Source organism: Hemicordylus capensis, chromosome 5, assembly GCF_027244095.1.
Source record: "Hemicordylus capensis ecotype Gifberg chromosome 5, rHemCap1.1.pri, whole genome shotgun sequence".
NCBI classification, from domain to species: Eukaryota; Metazoa; Chordata; class Lepidosauria; order Squamata; family Cordylidae; genus Hemicordylus; species Hemicordylus capensis.
The window spans coordinates 91,202,172-91,220,651 of NC_069661.1; the positions used below are offsets into that span (position 1 = coordinate 91,202,172).

The following is an 18,480-nucleotide window of genomic DNA, read 5'->3' on the forward strand; positions in this document are numbered from 1 at the left end:
GATGGTATGGAATGGGCCGGAAGGCTGACCACCTCCCATGCAATGGGAAGAAATAGGTCCTATCCTGTTTGTGGTGAGCCCTGTATCCACTGTTTCAGGCTGTTGGGCCCCAAGGGGGTGACCTCCTGTCTTGGGATTGAGACCAAAACTTGTGCCTCCTTGATGACTGGGATCTGGATCAGGCGCCACAGTTGTGGGAGGTATTGCCCCAATTGTCTGGTCCTTTCGGGGAGTGCTGGCTGTACAGAGCAAAGGAGCAGTGATGGCGCTGGTAGAGATCCCTCTCAGCTCCATAGCAATCATCAAAAAAGTATGCGTAGTGATCTAGGGAATAGGATGTCAGATCTGTAAGGGCAGTAACCGTACTCTGACAGGGGATTATCTATACTGCTGACGCTCTCAGCAACAACAGGCATGATCCGAAGGAGGATAGTAGCACTGCAATGACTTGCCGCATTCTAGTTAGAGTGCCAATGTCTAGACAACCCTTCAGGGGTTTCTATCCCACCCAAATGGGGTGGCTTGGGATTGGAGGCTGATATGGGAGGTGTCTCTGAATGTGTCCTGATCTGGGATGGAGTGTTCCAGGGACTCCCGATATGGGGTGGAATGTCGTGGAGACCCCAGAAATGTTGGAGACTTAGGCACCAACCCCACTGGTGTCGGGCTTTTCTTTGGGATTGGTACCGGTGCTGAGGTTTTCTTCATAAACCTAGGCAGCTTTGCAGTCGTTGTTGTCTTAGGCTGTGTGAGTTTGACAACTCCAGCAGATTGATCCAGGAGCCTGAGTGGTTTCTTCTTTTTCTTTGGGGCCTGTTCTTGAGAGATCTGCTTTTAAGGTTTCATTTTCAGTGGCGGAACAACACCCAAGGAGCTCGCTATTGCTGAGGAGATGCTCAGGGCTGTTGGATTCAGAGTTTGGTCCTGAAGGACATGGAACCAAAGAGGCCATCTTACTGGCTTCCTCCTCAGAGCTGCGGGGCTAAGTCTTGTCTGGCATCCCAATAAGCAGACTGGTAGGTGAAGTGGTAGCCATGTGCGCCGGGGTGGAAATGGCCCTTTCCCACAATAAGGTGTGCAGCCTGGACACCCTGTTCTATCTGGCTTGCCTAGTAAATTTTTGGCAATGAGCACAATGGTCTACCACATGGTGGTTGTCTGACGAGGATCATTTAGCTCTGCATTATATACACTTTTATACAAATGAAATCTCTCTCTCCATACAAGAGTTCAAATTCGCCTCTCTATGTGGAGAGGAAAGAAGCAGGGGGGTGGGGGAGCAAACAAACAACAAATGCAAAGGCAACTAGAAAGCTGTAGCAAAGTTCTCTGACCAAACGTGGTGAAGTGAAGCATGCAGTGGATGACAAAGAACAGAAGGGAAGAGAATAGCCTCTTTCTCATGTGGGGTAGGACTACCAACAAAATACTTGGAGCTTGGCATATTCCCGATTGGCCTACCACGCGTTCACAACGCCCATTTTGTGTTACGTACAGTAACCACTTAGAAGAACAGAGGAAATTCACTGACTAAATAAATAAAAATAATAATGCAGGAAATGTAGTAACTCTTACACCATTTACTAGAAACAGTCCTTAATTTCATGAAGTGGTCCAAAAATCATTTTATTATTCTGTTCTAAACAAACATACATATAGCAACTTGTGGTTTAAGGTTGACAGGCACAGGTTTCAGGCATGCAAAATCTGTGTTGCTTTTTACTGAAATTCCAAGGGTTACCATCCAGAGTCAAGTGCTAATCACCTGCAAGTATACTTTCTATCTATGCCTGGTTTAAGAAATAGACCAACACTTGCCATAGCTATAGATTAATGATGTTTAGGGAACTGTAGCAGGCTTAGACTTAACCCCTGATCTTGTGTGCCATAATATACTACCTACAACGATAACTTCAAAATAGCTTCACATTATCCATTCCCATGCACAGCTAAATTTGGTTCCAAAGAAATGGAGCAGTTCAAATGCATTTGATTTATTAGATATGAATAAGTCAGAATTATAAACATTTGAAATAAACTAATGTTTTAATTCTTAAAATACTCTCACACTCCTTATCCAAGCCCACTGCATAAGCAGGACATTTTTCACAGTACTATATTCCTTATTGCTCCTCACAGTTTTCATAAGTATGTTAAGAAGGGTGATATCACAAGCCTTATAATTGTGGAAAACTACCTGGCACAGAGCAGAATCTACAGTAATGAAATCAACAGGGAAAGGATTGGGGGAAGGTATGCTTTCAAGGAAAATGATGTAAAGATAAGAATGCTGCTTTTGAGAATTTATTTGGTTAAGATCTGCAACTACACATTTTAGGTTTACTTGATGGTTCCCAAAATACCTACCTGGTGGGAAAGAGGAGAAATTTGTGAACCCAGGCATGTTGAACAAGTTCATGGTTTGGGAAGGAAAACTGAATGGACAAAATACAGTTGGTGAGGGAGGTGGTGGTGCCCTGCTGCCTTTTTCCTTTTTGGGTGTTCTTGCCTGCTGCTGCTCCTGTTGGCGCATTAGATCATTTAACATTTGCTTCAGCCTGTGAAGTTAACAGAGATTTTTGAATAGTGAGTTTTATAAAGGCTATTTTGGCAAAGTATTATTTCAAATAAATGTAACTAACCACGGAGGTCACAGGCATGCCAGATAGCAAACAGCAACAAGCAAGATGTATTCCTTTCAAATCTCAATTCTCAAGCCTATTTTAGGAAGGGACAAAATATAACCGAGTTCTAACTGAGCCTAAGTTCCAATACAAAAGTACTGGAGAGTAAGGCAGACCATTATGTCGGCCTTCTTTCTGTTTCTACAAATGGCATGCAAATGTTAATTGTTTTGTATTACACACACACACCTCACTGCAGTGCATTTCTTGGTTGCACTGTGCTTCTGGGGTATTGCACTTTTCTCTCTTGTGAAGGCATGTACACGGAAGTCTAATGTGATTAGGGTTCCTTATGTTTAAAGTAAACAAAAAGGAATATGCACAGCCCCATGCAATATTGTTCTAACCTGCTTGGCATTTTTTGAAGGGTAGGGTATGAAACTGAAATAAATACCTTTGAACATTATTTTGCTGCCATGTCAACTGGGTATAGCATTGATTTAACTGATGCATTATAAGATGTACTTGCGGTGAAGCAACATTACTGGGCATTACACTGTAAGGACCAGTTAGCAAGGTTTGCAATAAACAGGAGAGGGTCTGCAGAGAAAAACACATGTCAATATAACTTTTTTCAAATGAAAAACAAAATTCATACTAACATTTGCTATTTATTCTAAAACAGTTTTATCCCACCTTTCAATGTGCTTCAGGTGGTGTATAACAGAATAAAAATTACACTCACATTAAAAAAATTTTTTTTTAAACTATCCATTAGCAACATGATCAGTCATAACTACATGGGATAAGCATACCATCCAGCTACTAACCAAAAGCCTCATCAAACTTTAAGAAAAGTTTAAATTGCTTTCTATAAAAAGCAGGAAGGAATTGCAGAAGCACTCATCTTCTGGGAGATCATTCCATACTTTCATTTAAAAAACCCTTCACCTCTCAAGGAAGGAAAATTGAGCTGGGCCATATCAGATCATTATTAGGGTGATTAGCACTCATGTAGGGAGAGATGTTCTCTATAGTATTGTCAGATCCCAGGCCATGAAGGGTTTTAAAGATCAAAATCAGCACTCTGAATCGGGCCAAGGAAGCAAACCAGTAGCCAGAGTAGTTGTCTCATTATCGTTGAGATCTTCACACACCAGACACAAGGCAGACTGTGGCAATTAGGGTTGTGCATGATCTGGTTCGCAGGCCATTTTAGAGGCCTACGAACCGGTCCGTATGTGGCCCAGTCCGGTGGTCCGACGCCGTGTGTGTGTGTGTTACTTTAAGGACGGCGGGGGTTGTACTTACCCCTCCCGCCGCTTTTCCCCCTCCGGCGCTCCAGTTTTTAGGAAAATCTTCGGGGTGGCAGCGTTCCTCCCTGCCACCTCTGCCCCCTTGTTGCCTGCTAAAAGCAGAAGTAACTTCCACACATGCGCCCGCCGCTGACTTGCACGTCGCACGTGCATCGGCGGCGGGTGTATGCGCAGAAGTTACTTCCACTTTTAGCAGGCAACAAGGGGGCAGGGGCGGCAGAGAGGAATGCTGCCACCCCTAAGACTTCCCTAAAAACTGGAGCGCCGGAGGGGGAAAAGCGGCGGGAGGGGTAAGTACAACCCCCCCGCCCTTAAAGCAACACACACACACCTGGTGTCGGACCACGCCTCCGCGGTCCGTGCACATTCCTAGCAGCAATCCTCAACACTTGAGACTTCTGGATAGAATTTTAAGGATGTCTCATGCACCGTGTACTGCAATAGTCAATGCTAGAAGTATGGATGACTGCAGCAAGAACCCAAGATTAAATATGGATGCAGTCATAGCAGACATAATTGGCAGAAGGCACTCCTTGCCACTGCCACCATCTGTTCTTCTGGAAAAGGAGCAGGTCCAGGAGCGTCCCTAGACTGCACAACCATGGTCTAGATTATGAATGAGGACCACAACCTCAATCGCAAGTTAGTGCCACTGCAGAGAGTGTCTCCACACTATGACTTAAGTCAACTGGATTAAGGTTTCCTTTATTCAAACACTGGTTCAGGATGGAGCCAGCAATATCCATCTGCACAGTTAATGAAACATTATTATTAGGGCTAGTGTCATCAGTATATTAATGACATTTAATTCCAAAGCTCCAGAAAGGAGCACTGGTCACTCATCGTGCAAACCTCTTCTTGCTGCTGGAGTTGAGGACATCTCACAGGGGTTATCGTCCCCAGCACGCACCAGAGGGCAGGACGTATTTAAATCAGTTAGAGACTTTAAGAGGCCTAGGAGAATAGCCTCTCCCAGTTTAGATAGGCAAGCCAGGCTTCTAATAGGAGAAAAGATATGAACAACAACAGTGGTAAAACAGGGAAAAACCACAGATATAGACGGCACATAGATGAGAGATACAGACCAGTAGCTGAAGTTGCCCCAGGTGGGCCGAGATGTCCTCAAGCAGCAGCAAGAAGAAGCCTTCACAGTGAGTGACCAATGCTCCTTTCTCTGCTGCAGGGTGAGGACATCTCATGTGGAACATGCCACAGCTAAGACCACCCTGGGAGGGGGGCAAAATCAGCTACTGAGGAGGAAGAACGTGTTGAAGCACATGCCTGCCGAAGATCACCTGAGAGTAATGCATGATATCCATTTTGTAGTGTCTAGTAAACATGGAGGGCAAAGACCACGCCGTCGCCCTGCAAATGTCTTCTAAGGGAGCGTTCGCGGAAAAAGCCGCCGAGGTGGCCGCTGAGTGGGTGGAGTGAGCTTCAGTGGTGTCGGGAGGTCTTGAACTTCATAAGCCAAGGAAATACAGGCTTTTATCTATCTGGACAGTGTAGGTGTAGAAACTTGCTGTCCCATCGTGGATGGCAGAAAGAAAACGAACAAAGCTTCCATGGAATAAAATGAAGAGGTTCGAGTCAGGTACGCCTTTAGGCAACAATGAACATCCAATTTGTGCCAATCCTTCTCCCTTGGATGAGAGGGGTTGGGGCAGAATGACAGCAGGATCAGATCTTGTGACCTATGAAAGACTGATGGCACGTTAGGCAAGATGGCGGGGTCTGGTATCAGGGTGACGGAATCCAGGGAGAAGATACAGAATCTCAGGTTGGCGGACAGGGATCTAAGTTCAGAAACCCGTCTGGCCGAGGTGATGGCTATTAGGAAGGCCAGCTTCACTGACAATATGCAGAGAGGTATGAAACGTATGGGTTCAAATTGAGGCGCGTGAAGAACTCTGAGGACCTTGTGGAGGTCCCATGAAGGAAATCTGTGGACCACCAGTGGGGACCTCAAGGTGGCTCCCCTAAGAAAGCGTTTGAGATGCGGGTGCAAGGCCAGGCCATTCCTCTTGGAGGATGAGAGGATGGACATCAGGGCCGCTGCGTGCCACTTGAAGGTATTTGGTTGGAGGCCCTTATCCAGACCATCCCAGAGGAACAGGAGGAGCTGTGGGAGTCTGCAAGTTAGTGGTGATAGCTTGTGCTGTCTACACCATCTAAGGAAAACTCGTCACATCAAAAGATAAAAGCGGTTAGTAGATGATTGTCTGGATGCAAGTATGGTGTCCAGGACTCTGTGGTCATAGCCTAGGTAGTTGAGAATGTTGCGTTCAGTTGCCAAGCAGCAAGCTTGAACCATGCCGGGTCATGATGCAGAACTGGACCTTGGGCAAGGAGGTCATCTGTCTGTGGGAGGAACCAAGGACCGTCCACTGCGAGGTGGAGAATTTCTGTGAATCCAGGTGTTACAGCCAGTTTGGTGTCACCAGAATGATGTGCGCTTTGAGTAGCCAGATGTGGCGCAGTAGGCGGCTGAGGAGCTGGATTGGCGGAAATGCATATAGTAGCTCCTTGGGCCATGGGGCCGACATGGCGTCCACTGCTTCCACCCAGCGGCAGGAGAAGAAGAGAGGAAGCTGAGTGTTGAGACTGGATGCAAAGAGGTGCACTGTCGGGTGGCCCAACCTCTGCGTGAGATGGGAGAACACCTGTGGGTCGAGTCTCCATTCGGCTGGGTGAAGCTCTTGGCGACTCAGCCAATCCACTTGCTTATTTATCGAGCTGCTGACATGGTGAGCCAGTAGGGAGGACAGGTGTCACTCGTCCCAGTGCATGAGAAGGACTGTCTCCTGGTGCAGGGATTTGGAACAAGTTCCTCCCTGACAATTTACATGGGCTTTTGCAGTCATGTGGTCTGTGCGAACTAAGACATCCGTGTACAGAATGTGTTCCTTGAATGCCACGAGGGCCCGCCGAATGGCTCTCAGTTCCAGCCAGTTTATGCTGTGGGCTCGTTTTTGTGGAGTCCAGGTTCCCTGGGCTGAGTGAGATTGGCAATGCAACCCCCAGCCTGACAGTGTGGCATCTGTAGTCACTATTATACTGGGAGGGTCCAGAAAGGGTTTGCCCTGGTCCAGATGTGAAGGGCATATCCACCAGAATAATGAAGCTTTGACCGGGTGGGGTAGAGCCACTCTTTTTTTAATGTCTTTGTGCTAACTCTCCCCAGAGGGGAAGGAGAAACCATTGTAGATGGCAAAGGTGGAAGTGGGCCAGAGAACTGCTGCCATGGTGGAGACCATTAGACCTAGGTGTTGGGCCAAGGTACGCACGGATACCTTCTTGAGAGGGAGTATTTGGCGGATCAGACATAGAATTTTGTCCTTGCATTCTCTTGGTAGGAAGAGTTTGTCCCGTGTTGTCACCCCAAGGTGCTGGATCCATCTGGAAGGAGACAGGTGACTCTTGGCAATGCTGACAAGGAAACTGTGGGACGTCAAAATAGTCAAGGTGGTATCCACATCCCATATCACGGAGCCTCTGGATTGTATGAGCAGATCGTCCAAATATGCGAATAATCTGATCTTTTGGAGCCTGAGGTGGGCCCACCAAGGCGGCCAGGACTTTTGTGAAGATCCTTGAGGCGGAAGAAAGGCTAAATGGAATTGCTGTGTATTGATAATGGTGGCCATTGTAACAAAAACGGTATAGGTGACAGAAGTCTGGGTGGATGGGTATGTGAAGATATGCCTCAGTGAGGTCGATGGATGCTAGAAGATCTCCATGGTGCAGGGCTTCTGATATGGATCGGCGTGTTTCCATTCTGAATCTCCTGAGTCTTACCATCTGTTTAGGTATTTGAGATCCAAAACTGCTCTGAGGGTGCTGTTTCTTTTGGGCACAGTAACCAAGATGGAGTAGATACCCTATCGGTGCTAGTGTGTAGGAATCGGTTCTATCGTTGAGATGTTGAGGAGATGAGACATTGCTTGCTGCAAGCCAGATGCTTCTGGTGGGATTTGGAGCAGGGAGTGGCCATGAACCTTTTGTTGGGGCAGGCCGTCAACTCTATCTTGCAACTGTGAAGGATGGTATCCAGCACCCATTTCTCTGTAATGGAGGCCTCCCAAGAGTGAAAGACTGGAGAAGTTCATCAGACCAGAGAAGAGATGCTCGAGATATAATAGATGCTGCTATGGAGGTGCGGATGGACAGTGAAATACATTCATTGTTCTTCTTGAGTTGAAATTCCAGTTTTTTCTCAATGGGATCCTTGAGCACTGATTCTCCATCCCTTGACAGAATTGCCCCCAACATGAGGGCAGCCAGGTGAGCGTCAACTGGGGGTATTAGAAATAATGCTGCTGCTGCTGTAGGAACAAGGTTATAATGTTTGTTAGCTAGAGTAGTTGTTTTCTTCTGAATGGAAGGTGAATGGGGAATGCCCAAGTTAGCTGCTCTATGGTGCCTTGAGGGAGGGAGCGCTGGCCGCGCATCAGCAAGCAAGACCACTGGGAGACTCTGGACATCCTCCTCCAGCACGACAAGGTCAGGGCTTTCTGGCTGGTTGAGAGGAGAGGCGAACCGACTATGCTTTCTGGCACATTGGATGGTGGTTAGCTGGGCTGCTGAGTGACCCGAAGTTGGGTTATGGCCCTTCCGGCCCGCAGCCGTTCCCAACGAGGATGCGGTGGTCTGAGCCGGGGCGTCGTCTCTGGCGTGCACAAGCACACGGTGGCGTTGGGGCTGGCCTGGTAGAAGAGAGGCTTTCTATTTCTTCCCCTTTGGCATCAGGACATGTAAAATGCCGGACCTCTTAGACTCCATCAGCAGGAGAGAGGAGACGGATAGGAGGGAGACAGAGCGGAGAGAAAGGGGAAGAAATTTTTTTCATTTTTTTTTTAGCAGCAGGTAAATAATGTAGGATGATATAAGGCAAGGCAAGGAGTAGTTGGAAGACGCAGGAATAAGCGGTGAAGGTAAAGAATACCAAGGAGATAGAAGCGAGGTAAGGTCGACCGCTCTGGAGCTCTGCAGGACCAACTAAACTGGGAGGGGCTATCCTCCCAGGCCTCTTAAAGGCTCTGATTTAAATACATCCTGCCCTCTGGAGCATGCTGGGGAGGATAACCCACATGAGATGTCCTCACCCAGCAGCAGAGAAACACTTTTCCAAGCAGCTCAACGTAGGTACAACAATAAAGATGACAACACCGACTTCTGTAGAATGTAAAAGTTCTTAAGCAGTAAAGGCATTATCAATTACAATCCTCCAATCATGCTTCATCAGAAAAGCAAAGTACTTTAAATCCAAAAGCATTTTAAGGACGGCACTTGATATGTTCTTCTGTTCAAGGCTCTGCAATAATATCCTGTGATTTGACACCAAGAATCTGATTTGATTTGAGAGATCAAAGGATACCCCAATCAATTTCCAGACAAAGTTCATCTACAAGGATCACTACAGCTGTGTATAATCAGGCTGGAAGCCAGATTGAGCAAGGTCAAGAAGGGTCATTCAAGTGCCTCTGGAGTTGTTCTGTCATCACATGTTCAATTACTTAGCCTAAAAATTGGAGGCTGGTAGCTGAAGTCAGCCAAGTGAGATTTAATCACTACCTGTTTCAAAGATGGCAGCAGCCTCCCCCACCCCAAAGCACTCCCCACCCACTAGCAAAGACTCCAAATCCACAAAGACATTTTTCACAAACAGATAACCAGAAAAGCTACATGTAGTAGACTTCAAACTCAAAGAGCCCACTGACATCCTCAAAAGGAAATAACCTGATTTATCCAAGCACATGCAACTGCCTCTGACATTTCCAACATGGACTGATAATCACGGTGTCCAAATCTGAGCAACTTTTGAAAAAGCACAAATGACAAATAAAGCTGTTTATAGAATACCTGTTGATCCTGCATTAATGTCTGACAAATATTGACACTGAATTCAAGTTGTTTCTTCAGTTGGTTAATCTGCTCTTGCCACTGTTCTTTCTCCTCCACATAAGAAAGTTCAGACATCCAGCGATGGTTTTCTTGTCGCCGCATGCTGATATTCTGTTGTTGCCTTGCTTTAGCCAGAGGACGGTAGTTGCCATCTGCTGAAACAGGACGAGGATTCTTCCAGCTGGGAATCAGCATTATATATGAAGGGGTTATACATTTCAAAATTCTGCTCATGGTTCCTACCAAACTTCATCAAACAACAATCTGGCTATGAGACAAAGATAACTAGTCTAAAAAAAAAACCACAGACCCAATTCACAGGGCTCAAGAAATCCACCCATCCATGACAAGTGAAAAATGATGCCCGGCATGTGGGGGGAAAAAACCTTACAAGTCATGTACCAACACAGCTCAAGGAACCATGTGACAAGTAAATTTTTTGTCTGGCTGGTGACCTGAGCCAACATTTCTTGACGCTTGCTGTTTAGCAAGCCAGCAGGAATCTTCACATGGTGGAGAAGCTCGTACATCCTTTCCCCCTCCATCATGCAGACCACATAAAGTATAATGCAATCACGTGATGTGCACAATCTCTCTTCCTCCTCTGAGGCAGGAGAACCACTTTCATCAGGAACCAGGTGGAGCACCTGCATTATAGCATATACTATCCGCATGACGGAGGGAGGGTGGTGCATCTGCTCTTCTGCCATGCAAGAACTCTCACAAAGACTTGAACTGGGCCTCAGAAGCTAAAAAGCATGGAGTAATGAGAAGCTAATATATGAACAGAAAATTTAAGCCAGACCCACACTTCATAGTTTCAAGTAATGCATTATCTCTCAAAGAAAGTTAACTATATAGGAGAGACTAGCACCCGCATGATGAACAGTTCAATAAGCAGATAATGGAAGGGTGTGCCTTTTTAAAAAGAGAACATTTTAGTTCAACGATAATTAAGGTTGGATATGAACATGCAGCTAACCTCTCTTTATCTTCCTTTACACAATATGCACTTTGGTCTACATTATTGGGACACATGGAGAACTCATTGGAACTAGATTCTTGTTCTTCCTCTTCCTCCTCTTCTGCGTGAGCAAGCCCATCAGAAAGATACGCCTCTTCATCACCTTCATCTTCATCGAGTGCACACTGAGTAGACCCTCCCCATGTTGCCATTGTTCTAGCATTAGATATTTAAAAAGTCATTCCACTGCTAAAGCACAGTAAAAGGCATCATCACACAAAATTAGTTTACCGTGAATGAAATAATAGCCAACATACACTTTGCAAATTAATCTTATGTTATGGAAATATGATTTACCTTATATGTCCCCTGCCTTTTAGGAGTTCTGCAAATCCCAACTTTACAATTTATTCGCAGATTTAAATCCCACATTTTGATCCAATTACCTCAAAAATAATTTACAATATCAAAAACTAACCAGCTACCCTTGAGTTGCTATTGTATTTTTCCATTCATAGCAATCTTCTAGAAGAGTTTTTATATCCTAACAGTGTCTGACCAGACCTACTGTACTAAAGAGCAGCAAGCTTGGCTGCTTGGCCACTGATCACACATTGTAACAGCAGTTCAAAAGCTAGCATGTGGACAAAGTCTTAGGATAGTCACCTCAAGACTAGAGATGAATGACACGTCAGGAAAAGGACAAAATCTGTACAAATGCTTCCTCCAGTCTTTGAGACTACGCTAGATGATGTCTGAGCCTCTGTGGTACCATGGAATATTCATGAACATTTCATCTTTTGACATAATAGTGTGTATACTGTTAGTGGAAAGGAGTCCCAGACTCAATATAAGCAATGTTAACTAAACAAAGTTGAGAGAAATGTATATTTACAATAAACATTTCTAGTACCGAAATACAGGCCATATGAAGCAGCAGCAAAAGGTATTTCATTTATTCTCTTACTTATCTGTTCTGCTTTGTTGGGGAGTACACTGTGTCTCTGAACCATCACTTTTAACAGACCCAGCACCAGCAGATGTGTTATCTGTCAGATCTCTTCTTCTCTGGTGCTCAGCCATTAAAGCTTCAAGCTGCTTTCTTCTCTGCCGCAATTCTTCTCTTAATATCTCATGTCGACGCATTTCAGACCAAAGCTGTTGACAATATTAAAGGGAAGTAATGAAATATAAATCACAATGTGTTACTTTATGCACAAATTAAGAATCTTTTCAAGGTACTCAGGACTATGCATCTTTTGGATAATTTGAGACAAACCAGCACAAATGAAGCCAGCAACTCCTCTTATACAATTAAATTGGATCACTTTTAGTTTGAGACTCCTGAGGATGTGGAAAAACCGCTCTGGACTGTATGTCCTACAACCTGTTCTCTTGACCCTTGCCCAACTTTGCTTATTTCATATGGTTATCATTATCAGAAGGGTGTCTAGTAAATATTATAAATGCTTCGGGAGGGCAGGATGTCTCCTTGTCTTAAGGAGACTATTAGACCTCATTTGAAGAAACCTGCATTGGACCCCCTCAGAGTTAATTACAGACTTGTTTCCAATCTTCCATGGTTAAGCAAGGTGACTGAGCAGGTGGTGACCTCTCAGCTCCAGGCAATTTTGGATGGTACAGATTATCTACACCCATTTCAAACTGGCTTTCAAGCTGGCTATGGGGTTGAGACTGCCTTGATCGGCCTAACAGATGATCTCCAATTGGCTGATGGAGTACAATTCTGCTGATCCTTTTGGATCTCTCAGTGGCTTTTGATTCCATCAACCATGGTATCCTTCTGGGTCGCCTGGGGAAGGTGGGATTGGGTGGCACTGTTTTACAGTAGTTCCATTTCTACCTCTCTGGTAGATTCCAGATGGTGTCGCTTAGAGACTAATTTTTGCTTTGAAGAGCAGCAAAATATGGAGTTCCATAAGGCTCCATACTGTGGCACTTTTGACATCTACATAAAACCGCCGGGAGACACCATCAGGTGGTTTGGGCAGGGCATTATCAATATGCTGTTGATACCCAAATCTATTACTCCACATCGACTTCATCAGGAAATGGTATAACTCCACTACATGCCTGCCTGGAGGAGATAATGAGCTGGATAAGGGATAACAAACTGAAGTTGAATCCAAATGAGACAGAGGTACTCTGTGGGGGGTCAGGACCTGAGAGATGGTTTAGATCTGCCTGTTCTGGATGGGGTTACACTCCCCCTGAAAGATCCAAAATCCTCTCGTTTCTCAGGCTGAGGCAGTGGCCAGGTACTTTTTATCAGCTTCGGCTGATACATCAGCTACACCTATTTCTGGAAGTAAATGACCTTAAAACAGTGGTGCATATGCTGGTAACCTCCAGGCTTGACTTATGTAATGCACTCTACATGGGGCTGCCTTGTACTTCGTCCGGAAACTACAACTGATACAGAATGAGGCAGTCAGACTGGTCTCTGGGACAATCCAAAGCGACCATACAACACCGATTTTAAAAGAATTGCACTGGCTGCCAATATGTTTCCGAGCGAAATACAAAGTTCTGGTTATTACCTATAAAGCCCTCAACTGTTTGAGTCCAGGGTACTCGACTTCTTTGTCATTAACCCTGCCACCTATTAAGATCATTTAGGGAGGTCTGGTTATAGTTGCCACTGGTTCATTTGGTGGTGACTTGAGACTGGGCCTTCTCTGTGGCTGCCTCAGGGTTTTGGAATATGTTCCCTGACAGATAAGAGCATCTCCATCTCTGGCTGCTTTTAGGAAGACCCTCAACACACCTGTTTTCTCAGGCTTTTAACAGAAATTGTAAACTGTTTATTTTTTTCCTATGAAATTGCTTTAACTTTTTAATTCTGTAAAATTGTTTTGCTTCTATTCTGTTTTGTATTTGTTATTTTAAATATTGCATACACTGCCTAGAGATACACATATCAGGCAATATATATAAAAATGATAGATAAATAAAGAGGGGATCCTATAAGAGACCTTCCTGGAGTAAGAACATTAGGAAGGAAATAGAAACCAGGGCAGAAGAGAGAAAACACAACCGCACTTGCTCACATGCTTCTGGCAGGGAATAATAGGTTTTGGTTAAATTTTTAAACTTGTTGCCAAAGGCTTGGCCCAGTCATTGTATATCTCTTTCTTGATGGGATCTGGCAATGGAATTATAGTTAAAGGAGGCCTAGCCTTAGGATACACTTCTCTAATTCTCTTCCTAAGGGATGCTCCTTAGGGATGCATCTTCAAGCACCAACACAGATAGAACCTTAGCCAGCAGCAGAACAAAATGTGGATATAACAGCCACGAGAATTCTGACCTATCTACAAAGAAGCCATCCCTTGACCATCTCCCATTTTAGAGGAATCTTAAGATATTTACTGTTTACCTATGGGCATAACTAAAATATGCTAACTTGGAACTCTGATCAATGAGGCCCTTTGTTATCTCAAGGAGCAACCATTCTTTTAGTTAAATTGTCTTCACTATTTTTCAAGAGGGAGACACTTTGGCAAACTGTGCAGTGCTGCACTTTTCTCAGCACCAAAGGGGTGTGTGTGTGGTGGTTAGTGATGTGCCCGGACCGATCCGGAGGCCATTCTACAGGCCTCCAGACCGGTCTGGACATGGGGCGGTTCGGTTCGGAAGGATTGGGGTGGGGGGTTCCATTAAGGGCGGGGGAGAGTTTACTTACCCAGGCAGGCAGAAGAAGCAGCATGCGGTGGGTTTGTGTGTGGGCGCACAGAGAGCGCTTCTTCCTCCTTGCAACGGCTCTCCAAAGTGCTTTGGCCGCCTCCCCTCCTCCGGCCCCCAATCCCGCCGCCAAGGCATTGTGACCACTCCTTCTCCTCCTGCACGCCTTCTCCCGACAGGAGATCTCTCGGCACTCACACGAAGTTCAGTGAGAGATCTCTTGTCAGGGGAAGGCGCGCAGGAGGAGTGGTCGCAATGCCTTGGCGGTGGGATCGGGGGCCAGAGGAGGGGAGGTGGCAAAACACTTTGGAGAGCCGTTGCAAGGAGGAGGAAGCGCTCGCTGCGCGCCCACACACAAACCCACCCCATGCGCACACACACCACGCTGCTTCTTCTGCTTGCCCCGCAAAAGCCTGCTCTGCTGCTCCTAGGTAGCTCTGCAAAAGCCTACCCCCACCCCCCGTCTTCCCTGCAGCCAAGCAGGGAAAGGGGCGGCAGGGAGGTATCCTGCCGCCCAATTTCTACAGTAAAGACGGTGCCGGAGTTGGGAAAGCGCGGGAGGGGTAAGTAAGCTCTCCCCCGCTCTTAATGGAACCCCCCACCCCAGTGCCAGACCGCAGCTCCACGGTTCCGTGCACACCCCTAGTGGGGGTGGGGGGGTGGCAATGGCATAGGAACTCCTTTTAAGAGAAATGAGCTCCAGTGCAACCTTGGAAGGGGCACAAGGCACAACAGGAAGTGTAGACCCTCCTAGCGCTTTCCCTATAGAGCTCTATGGGGAAAGCATTAGGAAGGACTGCACTTCCCAATGACACTTGAGTGCCTTCCTAGAGCATGCTGGGCCTCAAAAGGACTATTTCCCTTAAAATGAGGCCCACCACTGCTGGGCAAAGTGCCTCTGTGTTGTACCAGGGGTGAGAGTGCTGCGCAAAGTATTCAGGTTTGACCATAGCTTTGCAGGCCTAACCAACAATCCGATCTGAAGAGGGCAAAGTCCCCCAACAGGAGGTACACCTCTTGAATGTTTTCTTAAGAGTCTGTAAGGATAGAAAATTTGGACAATAATAATAAGAGTAAAATAATTAAACAGACCATATTTGTGCCCCAAAGTTCACTAAACTACAAAGTCAAAATGAGTCTGAAAGAGTGAATGCTAAACATTTTGAGGTCAAAGCTGAGAATTCATTGGTAAACGAGGTCAAAAATGGCAAGCAAGGAACGGCTGAAAAAGCAGTCTAGGTTGGGGGAAAAACCAATAAAGTTCAGTAAAGGTGTAGTCAAGAACAGTCCGGGTCAAAAAGCCAGTAAGGGTAACCGAAAACACACACAATTTCCTCGAAAGGAATGAGGAGTGAATCTTCCTGAGGCAAACTTGGTGGTCACAAATAAACTCTCTTGCCTAAAATAATGACACGCCTCATGCATGAGACAGCAGGTCTCAGAACGCTTAAGAAGAGCTGGTGATTCTTCCATGGAGGTTTCTGCACATGCGTACAACCCAGTTGTGAAGGATCATGGATCCCCAATTACTCAGGGAGTACAATTACTCAGGGAGTAATCCCCAATTACTCAGGGAGTACAATTACTCAGGGAGCCACACTTAGAGCCAATGGGAGATGCCAGTGGCTCATGGGCATCGCAATGAATAGCACTGCCCCAGTTACTTCCTACTGAAAAGGGGAGCCATCTGCTGACTTTTCTGAGAAATGCACGTCTCTAGTTTACAATCTAGACTTTCTCCAGCGCAAAAACAGAAAATAATCACCTTTTTCATTTTTGTTGATACAATGCCTCTGGGCTAACCCTGACGAAAGTGACACCAGATCTCTATGCCTGGTTTTTCTCTGCACTTCCTTGCGGCTCCTCCCTAACATCCTTCACCACAAGTTTTCTTTACCCAGAGACAAAAATCAGGATGCAAGGGCTTAGTGTCCACAATTACAGGAGGAGAACAAGATCTTTGCTGACCAACCTCGTTGCTACGCTCCACTTGTTGATAGATGCTCGTTTAGGATCTCTTGCTAGGGGAAGGATCTACCATTACTAGAGTACCAAACTCCTCCTCCAAAATGGCAGCCTCAGCTACAGTCAGCTGAAAGCCAGCACCTATAGTGTCCATCACTGCCTCGGAAGAACAGGGCAGCCGCAAACACTGAGGGCCTCTCCCAAAATAGCATTGACACTCATGGACAGGCAAGAAAGGAGGGCTATAGACTGGGAGGGCCACCCCCCAAATTAAGCCAGGTGCAGCATCTAACAGGGGGAGAAAACTCCGAACCTGGAGGGTCCAACTGCAGAGTTCACATAAGCAAGCAGAGGCATCCGAATGTACGAACTCCCACAAAGAGCAAGGCCATATTCTTCCTTTGTTATGCACAGCAGCAGCTAAGACTTGTGTTGGGCCTTTAAAAAAAAAAACTGGTTCTGATTTGAGGCAGAGAAAATGTTTGGTGGGAAGAGAAGAAGAACAAAGAGAAAAGAAGAAGGGCAGAATAGATCGCAGGAAAGAATTATAATTCTTTCACTACAATCACTACAATTAATTCTTGAATATATGTAGAATTGTGTAGAGAATCACATCAACTGCAATTAATACATTAGAAGTAAGAAAGGTAGAATTAAATTTGACAAAAGTATAGCAAAAGAAGGGTGAGGGTGGGAATGGGAGAGAACAGAGGTTAAGTGCCCAAACTGCTGCCAATTCCCAATTAATCAATAAAGTGATGCACAATGGGACGAAAAACACCAACCAAGTATACTTTGATGGGATCTGAGCTGTCGGTGACTGATCAAAAGAGGGATCTTGGGGTCGTGGTGGCCAGCTCATTGAAAGTGTCGACTCAATGTGTGGCAGCTGTGGAAAAGGCCAATTCCATGCTAGGGATCATTAGGAAGGGGACTGAAAATAAAAACGCTAATATTATAATGCCCTTATACAAAACTATGGTGCGGCCACACCTGGAATACGGAGTACAATTCTGGTCACCACATCTTAAGAAGGACATTGTAGAACTGGAAAAGGTGCAGAAGAGGGCAACCAAGATGATCAGGGGCCTAGAGCAGCTTTCTTATGAGGCAAGGCTACAACATCTGGGGCTATTTAGTTTAGAAAAAGGACGACTGCAGGGAGACATGATAGAGGTCTATAAAATCATGCATGGAGTGGAGAAAGTGGATAGTGAAAAATTCTTCTCCTCTCACTTAACACTAAAACCAGGGGTCATCCCATGAAATTGATTGCCGGGAAATCTAGGACCAGGAAACTGAAGTATTTTTTCACACAACACATAATCAGCTTGTGGAATTCTCTGCCACAAGATGTGGTGACAGCCAACAACCCGGATGGCATTAAGCGGGGCTTGGATAACTTCATGGAGGAGAGGTCTATCAACGGCTACTAGTCAGAGGATCACCTCCAGCCTCAAAGGCAGGATGCCTCTGAGTACCAGCTGCAGTGGAGTAACAGCAGGAGGGAGGGCATGCCCTCAACTCCTGCTGTAGGCTTCCAGTGGCATCTGGTGGGCCACTGTGTGAAACAGGATGCTGGACTAAATGGGGCTTGGGCCCAATCCAGCAGGGCTGTTTTTATGTTTGTAACTGGAATTAATTCAAAGTTGGCCACAAGTTACCTGAGAGAACAGACCCTAAATCTAAGAAGTGCCCAGCAATTAGAGCTGAAGAGGGAGATTTTTCAGAGAAATCGTGCTCCCCTTCTGCCCTAAAGGGGTGGGGGGAGCTGAAGAGTAATCGAAAAGCTGGACCCTGCTCCTGAGAATCAGGCAGGACTGGATCTAGTCACGATCTCAAGAAAGGGTTATAAAGTCTACTTCAAGTCACATGGCCCAGCCCATAAAGCAAGTAGAAGGATCTGAGTAAACAACATCAGGATACCTTCCTACACTGAGGGAGAATGAAGGGGAGAATGAAGGGGAGAAAGTGTACCAGTCATTTACAATGATGCAGCCCC

The 18,480-nt window shown here is 45.8% G+C and overlaps 1 protein-coding gene across 11 annotated transcripts in view; it reads right to left on the minus strand.

The window, feature by feature from the left end:
- PCM1 (pericentriolar material 1) overlaps positions 1-18,480 on the minus strand; it is a 94,533-nt gene that overhangs the window by 41,558 nt on the left and 34,495 nt on the right. For all 11 annotated transcript variants that reach the window (XM_053254513.1, XM_053254511.1, XM_053254512.1 and 8 more), the window contains 5 exons: positions 11,776-11,966; positions 10,827-11,024; positions 9,803-10,025; positions 3,079-3,224; positions 2,368-2,558 (listed from right to left, as the gene is read on the minus strand). In XM_053254513.1, the coding sequence (XP_053110488.1) occupies positions 2,368-2,558; positions 3,079-3,224; positions 9,803-10,025; positions 10,827-11,024; positions 11,776-11,966 (949 nt within the window). The remainder of the gene's footprint in view (positions 1-2,367; positions 2,559-3,078; positions 3,225-9,802; positions 10,026-10,826; positions 11,025-11,775; positions 11,967-18,480) is intronic.